General features: G+C 34.0%; 1 protein-coding gene across 1 annotated transcript; it reads left to right on the forward strand.

Moving 5' to 3' along the window:
- The first annotated feature begins 1309 nt into the window (after positions 1–1309).
- Positions 1310–5251, forward strand: LOC105115136 (AP2-like ethylene-responsive transcription factor ANT). The gene is made up of 9 exons (XM_011011938.1): positions 1310–1934; positions 2033–2702; positions 2962–3044; positions 3206–3214; positions 3306–3394; positions 3482–3555; positions 3635–3685; positions 3794–3870; positions 4279–5251. The coding sequence occupies exons 1-9, from the start codon at positions 1595–1597 to the stop codon at positions 4902–4904; spliced, it is 2019 nt and encodes a 672-aa protein (XP_011010240.1). The 5' UTR covers positions 1310–1594; the 3' UTR covers positions 4905–5251.
- The last annotated feature ends 5829 nt before the right edge of the window (positions 5252–11080 follow it).

Consider the following 11080-nt stretch of genomic DNA (forward strand, 5'->3'; position numbering starts at 1 on the left):
ACAAAATAAGAACATAAATAAGATAAGAGTTAACAAAGCAAAGGAAAGGAAATGAAAGGCATAAATTTGATATTAATGAAAGCAAAGCATAAACATTACAAAAAATACAAAGAGAGAAAGCAAGAGCATGATTTTGATTTGGAAACCAAGATGCCTAAATGCATGGCAAATGCGTTATTATAGATTGTTATCTAATTAATCTTTTTAGAAAGTAAAAAATTCTTGTAAAATAAGGATTTTTAATTTAATTAAATCTTGCCTTGTAAGAATTTATAAATCACATTGAAAACAATTCTTTTTTTGAATATCATTGTTTGATAATACATTTCAAGCCTGACTTCAAATACATAGTTCTCTCTCATCTACATAAGCAACATATGGATGGAAATCTTGAGATGTTTAGTTTCCATCTCAACTAGAATCACAACAAAATTTCATATATAGCTTTAGATATGGCCCAAACAATATACAAAAAGGTTCAATATGATAGATTTCAACTTTTAACCTAAATATCTTGAATCAACCCAATCATTTTCTCTAGGATTTAGTTTTAGGCCTTATAAAAGGACTAGTTGGTACATTTAATTTATCATTTAGTGATATATGTTCATTCTTATCAAATTATAAAAGAGATTCATCACCTTAGGTAAATTAAATAAATATTACGTATATTCTCTAGTAATATTGATTATGAAATCCCTACATAGAGTGAAATGAGTTTTGAAAGAAAAAAAAGGTTTCAAATCTTATTCAAGTAATCAATAACCATGAAATTGGGAACAAACATTATTTGATAGAGTTGATATGAAATTGGGAACAAATATTATTTGATAAAGTTGATATACTCCATGCTCGAATATTTAGATCAAAATATTTTTTTATGAAGGGATAATAGTTATATAAAGAAACTAATCACTAAAATATTAAATCAAACAACATATAATTTTCTAATATTTAGAGGATCATTCGATGTAGCTAGATTCTACACTTGATCTACAAATATAAATAAATCAATTTATTGAATTGATAATATATTAAATTATCTAATTTATTTAACCATGTTTTAATTAGGATTCTTGTTTATATTTTTTTTTTAGATTAACGTGGGTGTCCGGGCCAGCTTGCGCGCACCACGACTAATCCCACGGGCCCTGAAGTTAACGACCATGTAAGCCTCCAGTGGCCATCATATGAGCAACCAAGGACTCGAACCTGAGACCACAGAGGGAGCAAACCCCTTGATCCCAAGTCTTTACCACTTGGCCACCACCTAGATGGTTAAGAGAAGGTTTTTTTGTTCTCCCTTGAGAGGGCAAGAGAAGGGTTTTTTTTTTTTTTTTGCTAGTGTGTGAGTGGATAGAGTGAAGAGCTGTGAGTCAGGTAAAAAAAAAGTTCTCGTGCAATGAGTTCTGGCTGCTAGACAACAAAAAACCAAGCTTCACATAGGAGGAGGCAAGAGATTTTGGTATGATTAGTTTATTTCTTTGCCAATGATTGAGTTGCCTTGCAACAAGTGAGAGACACTTCTAGGGAACCTCTGGAAGTAAGAAAAGGAAGAGAGAGAGAGAGAGAGGTAGAGTGAAAGAAATTGAAGATGAAATCTATGAGTATTAATAACAATGGAAGTAATAATAACTGGTTAGGCTTCTCTCTTTCGCCCCATATGAAAATGGAGGCTGCTTCTGAATCCCAACATCATCATCAGTACCATCATCAAACCCAAACCCAAACTCATGCTCCTGCTCCTGCTGCTGATTCTGTTTCTGCTGCCGTTCCAACAAGTTTCTATCTTTCTACTTCTCTCTTCAACAGTTCTGGAATCTGTTTTGGAGTTGGAGAAAATGGTGGCTTTCACTCTCCTTTGTCTGTTATGCCCCTCAAATCTGACGGCTCTCTTTGTATCATGGAAGCTCTCACTAGATCACAGCCTGAAGGTTTGCTTCCTTATTTCCTGCTTAGTTCCATATGTTTTGTCTTTTTTTTCCCTTTAGTTTGAAAAACTGCTTTAAAGCATATTCTTATGTGTTTCAAGGAATGGTGTCGAGTCTATCACCAAAACTGGAGGACTTCCTAGGTGGTGCAACCATGGAAAGTCATCATTACAGTAGCCATGAAAGGGAAGCCATGGCCTTAAGTCTAGACAGCATATATTACCAGCAAAGCTCAGAGCCAGAAACTAATGGACAACATTCTCTCAACCTTCATGAACCATATAGGCAGCAAGACCAACAGTTTTCAGTTCAAACCCACCCATATTATTCTGGAATAGCATGCCAAGGATTGTATCAGGCCCCACTGGAGGGAGAAACCAAGGGTACTCAGCTTGCAGATTGTAATTCACCTATTCCTCTAATGGGAGACGATGAGCTGCCTCGCTTGAAACACTGGGTTGCTAGACACTATTCCTCGCCAAATGCACTGGAGCAGCAGATTAATAGTGGCATGGTTAATGATAGTGGGGCTTCTTGTTCTGCTAGTGCTGTAGGTTGTGGGGATTTACAGTCTCTCAGCTTGTCTATGAGCCCTGGTTCGCAGTCAAGCTGCATTACAGCTCCAAGGCAGATCTCACCTGCTGGCACTGAGTGTGTGGCCATAGAAACAAAGAAGCGAGGCCCTGTAAAAGGGGGTCAAAAACAGCCTGTTCATAGGAAGTCTATTGACACATTTGGCCAAAGAACATCACAGTATAGAGGCGTTACAAGGTTAGTCGGAACTGCTACTTTTAACACGACTTTTTTGTTTTTGGTTTTTTTTTTTTAATAATGAATTGTTGGAATAGTTTTGCTCTTGCGTATTTTCGTTTGGATGTTTCCATTCACCCGTACATTTCTTGTTCAGTTATCACTGCTACTTTGAATTATTTCTTGTACTATATATTCTATTCTATTTTGGTTTGTGCTTTCCTTAAACTTTTTTCTCCTTTATGTGTCCCTGTAACCATTTTTAAATAACCTCCGCCAGACACAGATGGACTGGTAGATATGAAGCCCATCTCTGGGACAATAGTTGTAAGAAGGAAGGCCAGACCAGGAAAGGAAGGCAAGGTTGGTTAAGCAAAGCTACTACTGTTTTCATTTTCTGTTTGGAGGTGTTGGTTTTTTTTTTTTTGTTTACTGTGATTCTTGGTCCCTTTGTCTTTATGACCTGACTTGTGCAATTTAATTCTTATTTGGCTCCACGTACTTCTTGGAATGATGCAATTCAGTTTATCTGGGTAAGCCTTCTCTTAAACGCTAATGATGATTATGCTAGAAAGCCTTGCTGTTCATTTTTAACATTGTTTCCATTTCATTGATGGCATATAGGGGGTTATGATATGGAAGAGAAAGCTGCAAGGGCTTATGATCTTGCTGCCCTTAAGTACTGGGGACCTTCAACTCATATAAATTTTCCGGTAATATTTAATCCTTTTTGTTTGAGACCTTGTCAATTGGATTGCTTTATAGCCACCAGGATCATGCTTTTACCTTTTCTTTTCCAGTTAGAAAATTACCAGGAAGAACTTGAAGAAATGAAAAACATGGGCCGCCAGGAATATGTTGCACATCTACGGAGGTAAGGCAATGGCTTGCCCTTGAAATGGTTCCTGCGTTCCTATTTACGAGGGTGCTAACATTTCTTCTTTGCTTCACAGAAAAAGTAGTGGGTTTTCTAGGGGGGCCTCAATCTACAGAGGAGTAACAAGGTTTTTATTCTTCTTAACTTGTAACTACCAGCCAATTTTATTGAAAAAAGTTCAATCCAATTGATATTCTAGTTCTTGTCCTGTTCCCAAATTTTCCATCTTATGTAGGCATCACCAGCATGGAAGATGGCAAGCAAGGATAGGCAGGGTTGCAGGAAACAAGGACCTTTATCTTGGGACGTTCAGTAAGTTCTTGCTTAAGTTTAAATGCTTTCTCGCTTTGTGTGCCATTTTCTCTTCATCCACTCATTTCAAGTTCAAATTTTGTTGGGCTCTTTCTGGGCATAAAGAGCTTTTAAGGACTCATTTTATGACATCTTTGCCCCGATGTCCACTAAAGACTAGAGATGCTTTTACAAGGCTGATGGTGTATGCTTTCTTTGAGACTATGTGATACATTACTGATTTCGGTACTACTAGAACTTTTATAAGGCTGTTTTGCCAGTTAAGATGCTAAAGAGGAATAGAAGTATTTCCAGACTACAATGCTTGATTAAAGGCAATTTTTTTTGAAGTGGCTGTAGTGTTTTATAATTTATACTAAGCTGTGGATATTGTAATTTGCTCAAGTGTTTAATGAAAACAAATTTCAGGCACCCAAGAGGAAGCTGCTGAAGCTTATGATATTGCTGCGATCAAATTTCGGGGGGTTAATGCTGTGACAAACTTTAACATAACAAGATATGATGTTGATAGGATCATGGCCAGCAACACGCTTCTAGCTGGAGAACTAGCCAGGCGAACCCGAGACACAGAATCTAGCATTGAGGCCATTGACTATAACACATCAACACAGAACAATTGTGTTTTATACCAATCTCCGCAGGAACAGCCAAATGCTAGTGGAGAATCTCTTGATCAGAAGTCAATGAGTGCTGGGAATTATCGAAGCACCTCTTTCTCAGTGGCAGTGCAAGATCTTATGGGTATGGATCATTCAGTGAACTCTAGCCAGCTAGAGGTAGATGAATCAGCCAAGCTAGGAACTCATCTCTCGAACCCCTCATCTTTGGTGACCAGTTTGAGCAGCAGCTCTAGAGAAGCTAGCCCTGACAAGACTGGAACCCCTGTGCTCTTTGCTAAACCTCCACGGGCATCAAAGTTCATAGGCCCTACAACCAGCGTTACCCCTTGGATCCAAGCAGCAGCAGCCCAATTGAGGCCAGCAGGAATCTCCATGGCTCACTTGCCAGTTTTTGCTGCATGGAATGATACCTAAAGCCTTCCTTTTGCGGTTCCCATGTGGAGTTTTTGCATGAACCAAGGAAAAGGAAGAGTTACTGTTTAAGGAGGGGTGTAGGCAGGAATTTTCAAGATGTTTTTTCTTTTTAGGAGTGTTAGTGGAGGAAACTGGGGATTAATGAAAGACAAGGGTGGGGGCCAGTAATTTGTATGTAACCCTTGTGGAAGAAACTTTGTCAAATTGACCTTTTGGGCTCGATATTGGAATGAACATTTTGCAAAATGGAGAGAAGGGATAGAGAAGTAGTAGTCTCATGATTAAATTCTGTGCTGTGGAAATGATGTCGTCAATGTAGTAGTAAGTGGCTGGCCCTTCATATATTATTGAATCTACTTTTTAGGTTCTGCTAAGTACGAACCCAGCTCGATGTTAATGCTAAAGGGTCTCACTTTGACCACAAAATCTCTTCGACCTTGTTCCTCAATCCGCGCCACACCACCATCACAATTCCAACCTTTCGTACCTGAGCTTTCCTCAAAGGGAACAGACATTCCCGCTTCTCCAATAGGAACAGGTGGAGGGAGAGATTCCGAGGGAGGAAAAGGACTTTAGCTTCTGTTTGTTTTAGGGTTTTATTTGTCATAATTGGTTAGCACTTTGTCAATCTTTTTTTTTTCTTTTTTAAAGTCGCCATGGTTAAAAATATCTTTTGACTTTTCTAATCCCTCTTTGATGTGAACCAAAAGATAAATTGCGCACCTAAAAGCGACTCCATGTCCTTGTGCGGACGCTAGAAAATTACAGCGGCATTGTAGAGGAAGGTCTCTGAGGTATACGTGATATAATTATATTATTTGAAAGTTTTATTTATATTTAATTAAAATTTTAATTATATTTTATATATAAAATATTTTGATATTTTTTGTATTATGATTTGAAGTCATTTTTAGATAAAAAATATAAAAGAAAGTAAATTGAATGTAATTAGTAAATTTGATATTTAATCGATATGTACATAGCGTAAGCTCTAGAGGTAAAAATAAAGTGATTCTAGTGGCATTAGAAACTAATATTCATGTCTTTCTGGACATCTAAGGCAAGAAAATAAAATAAAAAAGAGCATGTAAATCACAGCCTTCAAAATCAAATTTAACAATTTGCTAGTGTTGATTTTTGGCCATTTTGACTTGAATATCTAGAGTTACAGAAGTCTAGTTGATGCAAACTCAATTTTATTGGATTCCTGACTCAAATTCCTATAAACGCTCTACATTTCAGTAAAGAAAAATGTCATACAAGAGAGATATGATTTTTTAAAGTTGATAATTGAATTCTGCCAATAAACAAGTTTCGTGAAGAAATAAGTTCAAATTATGTTTTGAAGCACCTAAACTGATATTCAAGTTTTTATTTCAACAATTTAGCTCCTCTAAGTGAAATCTTGAAGGTTTCATGCAATGCTATTTCTCTCTTTTTGTTTTTTTTAAATAGTTATTGAAGTATTTAAATGTAAACAGTCTACTTAATGGAGGATTATTTTGTAAAATAGAGACTAGAGTTTTCTACGATATAAAAAGAAGGGGAGAAGGGAAGGGGGCAGCCAGCCAAGAGGAGAAAAACACCCCCTCTTTTAAGAAACTCGACATCATGCATTCCTTCTTCTTTTTGATTAGTTGTTCAATAAACATGCAAGGCTAAACTTGTTTTCTTGGTTATAAGGACACATAAACCTTCAGATTTCAAGAACTGTGAAATTTATTTTACTTTTTCTTTTTAGTTTATATGATGAATATGTTTGTTCTCTTATACTTATTTTTCCTATGATTCTTTATTTTAATTGCTAGAACGGATTCTAAGTTATTATTGTAGATAATCTATTGCTAAATTTGATATCAAAATTGGAGTTGTGGTATATGAATTTGTGAAGCAACTGAGTTTAATAATTGTGACAAATCTACGTTATTAATCTTAGAGAGAATATTCAATCAAATCAAACATAGACTACAGACAATTATGTTTTCTTGATTAATTAACTTATCTAGTTTTTAAAGCTGTCATTTAATTAAATTATTAATGCGGACATTGTGATTGTTTGATAATTAAGGTTAGTTATATATATGGCGGATCAGTTAACTGATTAATGTTATAAAGAGATAAATATTCAGAATATAAATTGATGTTTTGTTTTCATGATTAGTTTTGATTTATGTGGGTGAATATGTGTTTGGGATCAAGATTTGTTCTTTTAATAATTTTTTGATTTTATTAAATTTTGTTTGATAGTTTTCTATTTTCTTTTGTTTTACCCTTTTATATTACATATTATTTAGTATAAAAATCTGACTTAAATTTTTTTTATAATATTGATCTTTTGCATACTATCATGTGTATTGTATTTAAAGTTAAGATAATTAATTTGTTTGATAGTTTTCTATTTTCTTTTGTTTTACCCTTTGATATTACATATTATTTAGTATAAAAATCTGACTTAATTTTTTTTTTATAATATTGATCTTTTACATACTATCATGTGTATTGTATTTAAAGTTAAGATAATTAATTTGTTAACAACATGTGAGGCTGCGCCTGATAGCAATATGTGACCAGGAAAGGAGGGATTATAAGTGATATACGGCCACAGCCAGAAATTGACGCCTGAAGAGATGGAGATTATAAGCCATGTTAATCCAAACCAAAAGGCATTATCGTAGAAAACGATAAAGCATTCCGACTTGTAATCACTTTTGCTGATTCTTGCTGGCTTCAATCAAATTTTCACTTTGTTCAGTTTCTTGTCGACGAAGAAAAAGATGACCACGGAACTGCAGTTGTGTATATGTATATATAGCTCCTCCTAGGTGATTCCATAGATTGAAAAAAATGAGCAGGAAACATATATACTCATGGCGTTTATCTTTCCTTCTTCGAGCAAATTGGGCAGGACACATCTGAGATCTAACTGTTTGCTGTCAAATTAAATGCCCTACAAATTAATCTTATCACCGAAAACATGCATTCAATTCATTGCAAGATAAAAAGGCCAAGATTGAGAAGAAAACGAGTTTGATTAGACACTGGAAGAGGCAAGGCATATGCGTATAGAGAAACGAACGTACGAGCTGTAACATGGCAAAGAAAAGACGCATAACTGAGCGCTTGATGGTCAAAAAGGTGGCGATTCATGAAGAAAAAGGTTGCAGATACTTCTCATTTTTAACGAAAAAAGGCAAAAACATTGATCTGAATTTCAAACCCTCTTTGGATTTAGTCAACAACTATGATTTCATGCTTGGTGTTGACGGGTTGGATTGGGCAAGACAAAGTTCGTGCAAGACAGCATCGGAAAAGCAATTTGTTTAATCAATCTTATTTTAAATCATTCAATTACGAAAAAGCAGTGAATGTCAAAAATACGACCATATGGTCTCTCTTTCCACTCTTATTTAAGGATAGAAAATTTCATAATAATATTAAGCCCTGTATATACGTACCTTGAAATATGATTCTACAATGGTGCAAAAATAATAAATTAAGATTAAGTAGCTTGAGATACATATACCATATAACAGTTTCAACTAATAATTTTTTTTGGTTTTTTAGTTTTTTAACATGGTATTATAATTTTATTTATTAAATTATTATGAGTTCTAATCTTATTATTTTTATTTTATTTAATAAAAATTAATTATAAAATAATATAAATTTATATAAATTTCAAACTAAATTTTTTTTTTTTTAAGATGGATTTTGAACCCTCCAGCTCATCGCTTAAATTCAATTACAAAAAATTAAAGAAGCATAGGAGTACGATGAACCGGATGTTCTTCCTTTCATTCAACTCTTATTCAAGGATAGAGAATCTCACCTGAAAATTCAACGCCAAATTAAGCAAGAAAAAAGAAAAGAAATAGCCAATAATAGTGAGTGGTTGTCGTCTGCTATGTATAGTACAGCCACCATAGCTTGAGACTATTGGAGGGGTTCTGGGAAGGAGGTAAATATGTTTGAGCTGTGGTTCAAATATCAAGTGCTCTTCCCATTTGTTGATTAAATTAAACCACTCAATGGATCAAAAACTTTCCAGCCCAAGGGAAGTGCTTCCATGCCGACGCTGCAAGAAAACAAATAAAAACGCAGTGAAGTGAATTATTGAGGCATATGGAGGCCACTACTCCAAAACTGTATTGTGTACATGGAGAAAATGTCAGCACGGCCCTTGATATTTAAATGGTCCCAACGCAAAAGTGTTTTAATTAGGTCCCCCATTGTCATCACGTTATGGCTCACTGGAAGGCAGAGAATTCCAACGCACGCATGCAGGTGTGTGTGTTCTTGTCCAACGTTAATTCATGTATGTTTGAATAAGGGGAGTCTGTTTCTTCTGGGGAAACCTGTAGCTGCTAGCTCTTGGCTTTTGCTCTAACCTTACCTGGCTAATTTCGCCATGGACCACTACTCGATCTCATCATTTAGCTCAGTGATCAGAGCTTGACAAGAGAAACTGACCTGATCAGACCTAACATATATGTACAATCGCAAAAGATGATTAATACATGAAAGGGAAGATCCCTTGAGAAAACAGAAACAGGTCACGTACGGGGTTGTGATGATCCGTGACCACGGCTGTATTTGTTCTGTTTAGCTTTAACTGGTGTAGCTGTGCGCGCACATGCAATTATAGGCGTAAAAAAAAACCAATCAACTAAGAAAATTAAAAAAAAATAAACTAAGATCACAAACCGATTAAATTGATTTTTATATCCATAAATTTTAACAGGTTAAGATTAGTTTTGATTTTATAACTACAACTAATAAACCAAACTAAATTAACTAAACAATTCTAAAAAGCCACTGTCTATACAAAAAAGATATAAATAGTTAATTAACCTAATCCTAACACAACCCCTCCTCTCTCCTTTCCTTACAAAAAGTTGCTATTTATGCAAACTGCAAACCACCTTTCCAACCTTTCCATCTCAAAACTTATTCTTTCTTTTCCTTTAAAATTTTGAACTGCTCTGCATTTTATATATGTGTTTTGTATTATCTTTTTTCTTTACTTCTAGCCGAACACAAACTCACATCTTCATCTCCCTAACTTCTCTTCTCTCTTTACTTTTCTATGCAAGCCATTATGATTATCCTCCATTCTTGCAGATCTACAATAGGTAAGGCTTCTCTTCTATCTTTACTTCTATGTAAGCCATCACGATCCTCCTCTATTTTTATAGATCTACAAATCCAGATCTACAGCAGGCAAGATAGAGTTTAGAGTGGCTTTTTAAATTTTGATTATTCGCTCCTGAATAATATTTTAAACTTTTGTAAGGCTATTTGATTTGAATTTTTTTTTTTGTTTGCATGCTTTCATAGATATTTGGAATTGTATATCTGTGTATGTTCTCCTAGGTTACAAAATATTTTTGTTATAAATATATCATAGGTTACATGATTTGCTGTAATGTGAAAACATGGTTATCGGGCAACAATGTTAGCTTCATAATAAGTTTAATTTTGTTGTTGATTTTGTTATTTTCATGATTTATTGAATTTTTATGTTTCTCGGTTATATGATGGGATTAGGTTTTGCTGGTTTTTTGCCAAAAAAATCAAATTTAACTGAACTAAACCTGTTCAATTTGAACTAGATTTTGGTCTGGTTTGATTAATATTTCACAAAACTAATATAACTTGGTTTGGTTGGTTTTTTAAGTCTAAATCGAATCAAACCAAACCGTGAACACCTCTAGTTGCAATAACATTTCAGAGTTTATTTTTATTTAATTATATAATAATAAAAATATACATTCACATTAAAAACAATCAATGTAATTTTTTTTTATTTTTCATCAAATTTGTCTTTCTAATTCATTTATTTTGTTTTTATATAAATATATATATATATCAAGATGCCTTATTTTTTTAGAAGCATAGTTTAAAAAAAAAACTTATTGTGATTTTAAAAGAAGATTTTAATTAAAAACATTGAAAATCATGTGTGGATGGATACTTTGTATTCAATTGAGGAAAAACAATTAATCTAAGAAAATTATATGAAGAATTTATAAAAAGAAAACAACAAAATAGAAATTTTATTTTCATTGAATATTTATGATCATATTTTAAATTGTTTTTACATAGTAGGTTCATATATAATAATTAACAAAATTATTGCTTATATTACAAAAAAAGCTATAATTTTATTTGAAACT

This window comes from Populus euphratica, unplaced genomic scaffold, assembly GCF_000495115.2.
Source record: "Populus euphratica unplaced genomic scaffold, PopEup_1.0 scaffold648.1, whole genome shotgun sequence".
NCBI lineage: Eukaryota > Viridiplantae > Streptophyta > Magnoliopsida > Malpighiales > Salicaceae > Populus > Populus euphratica.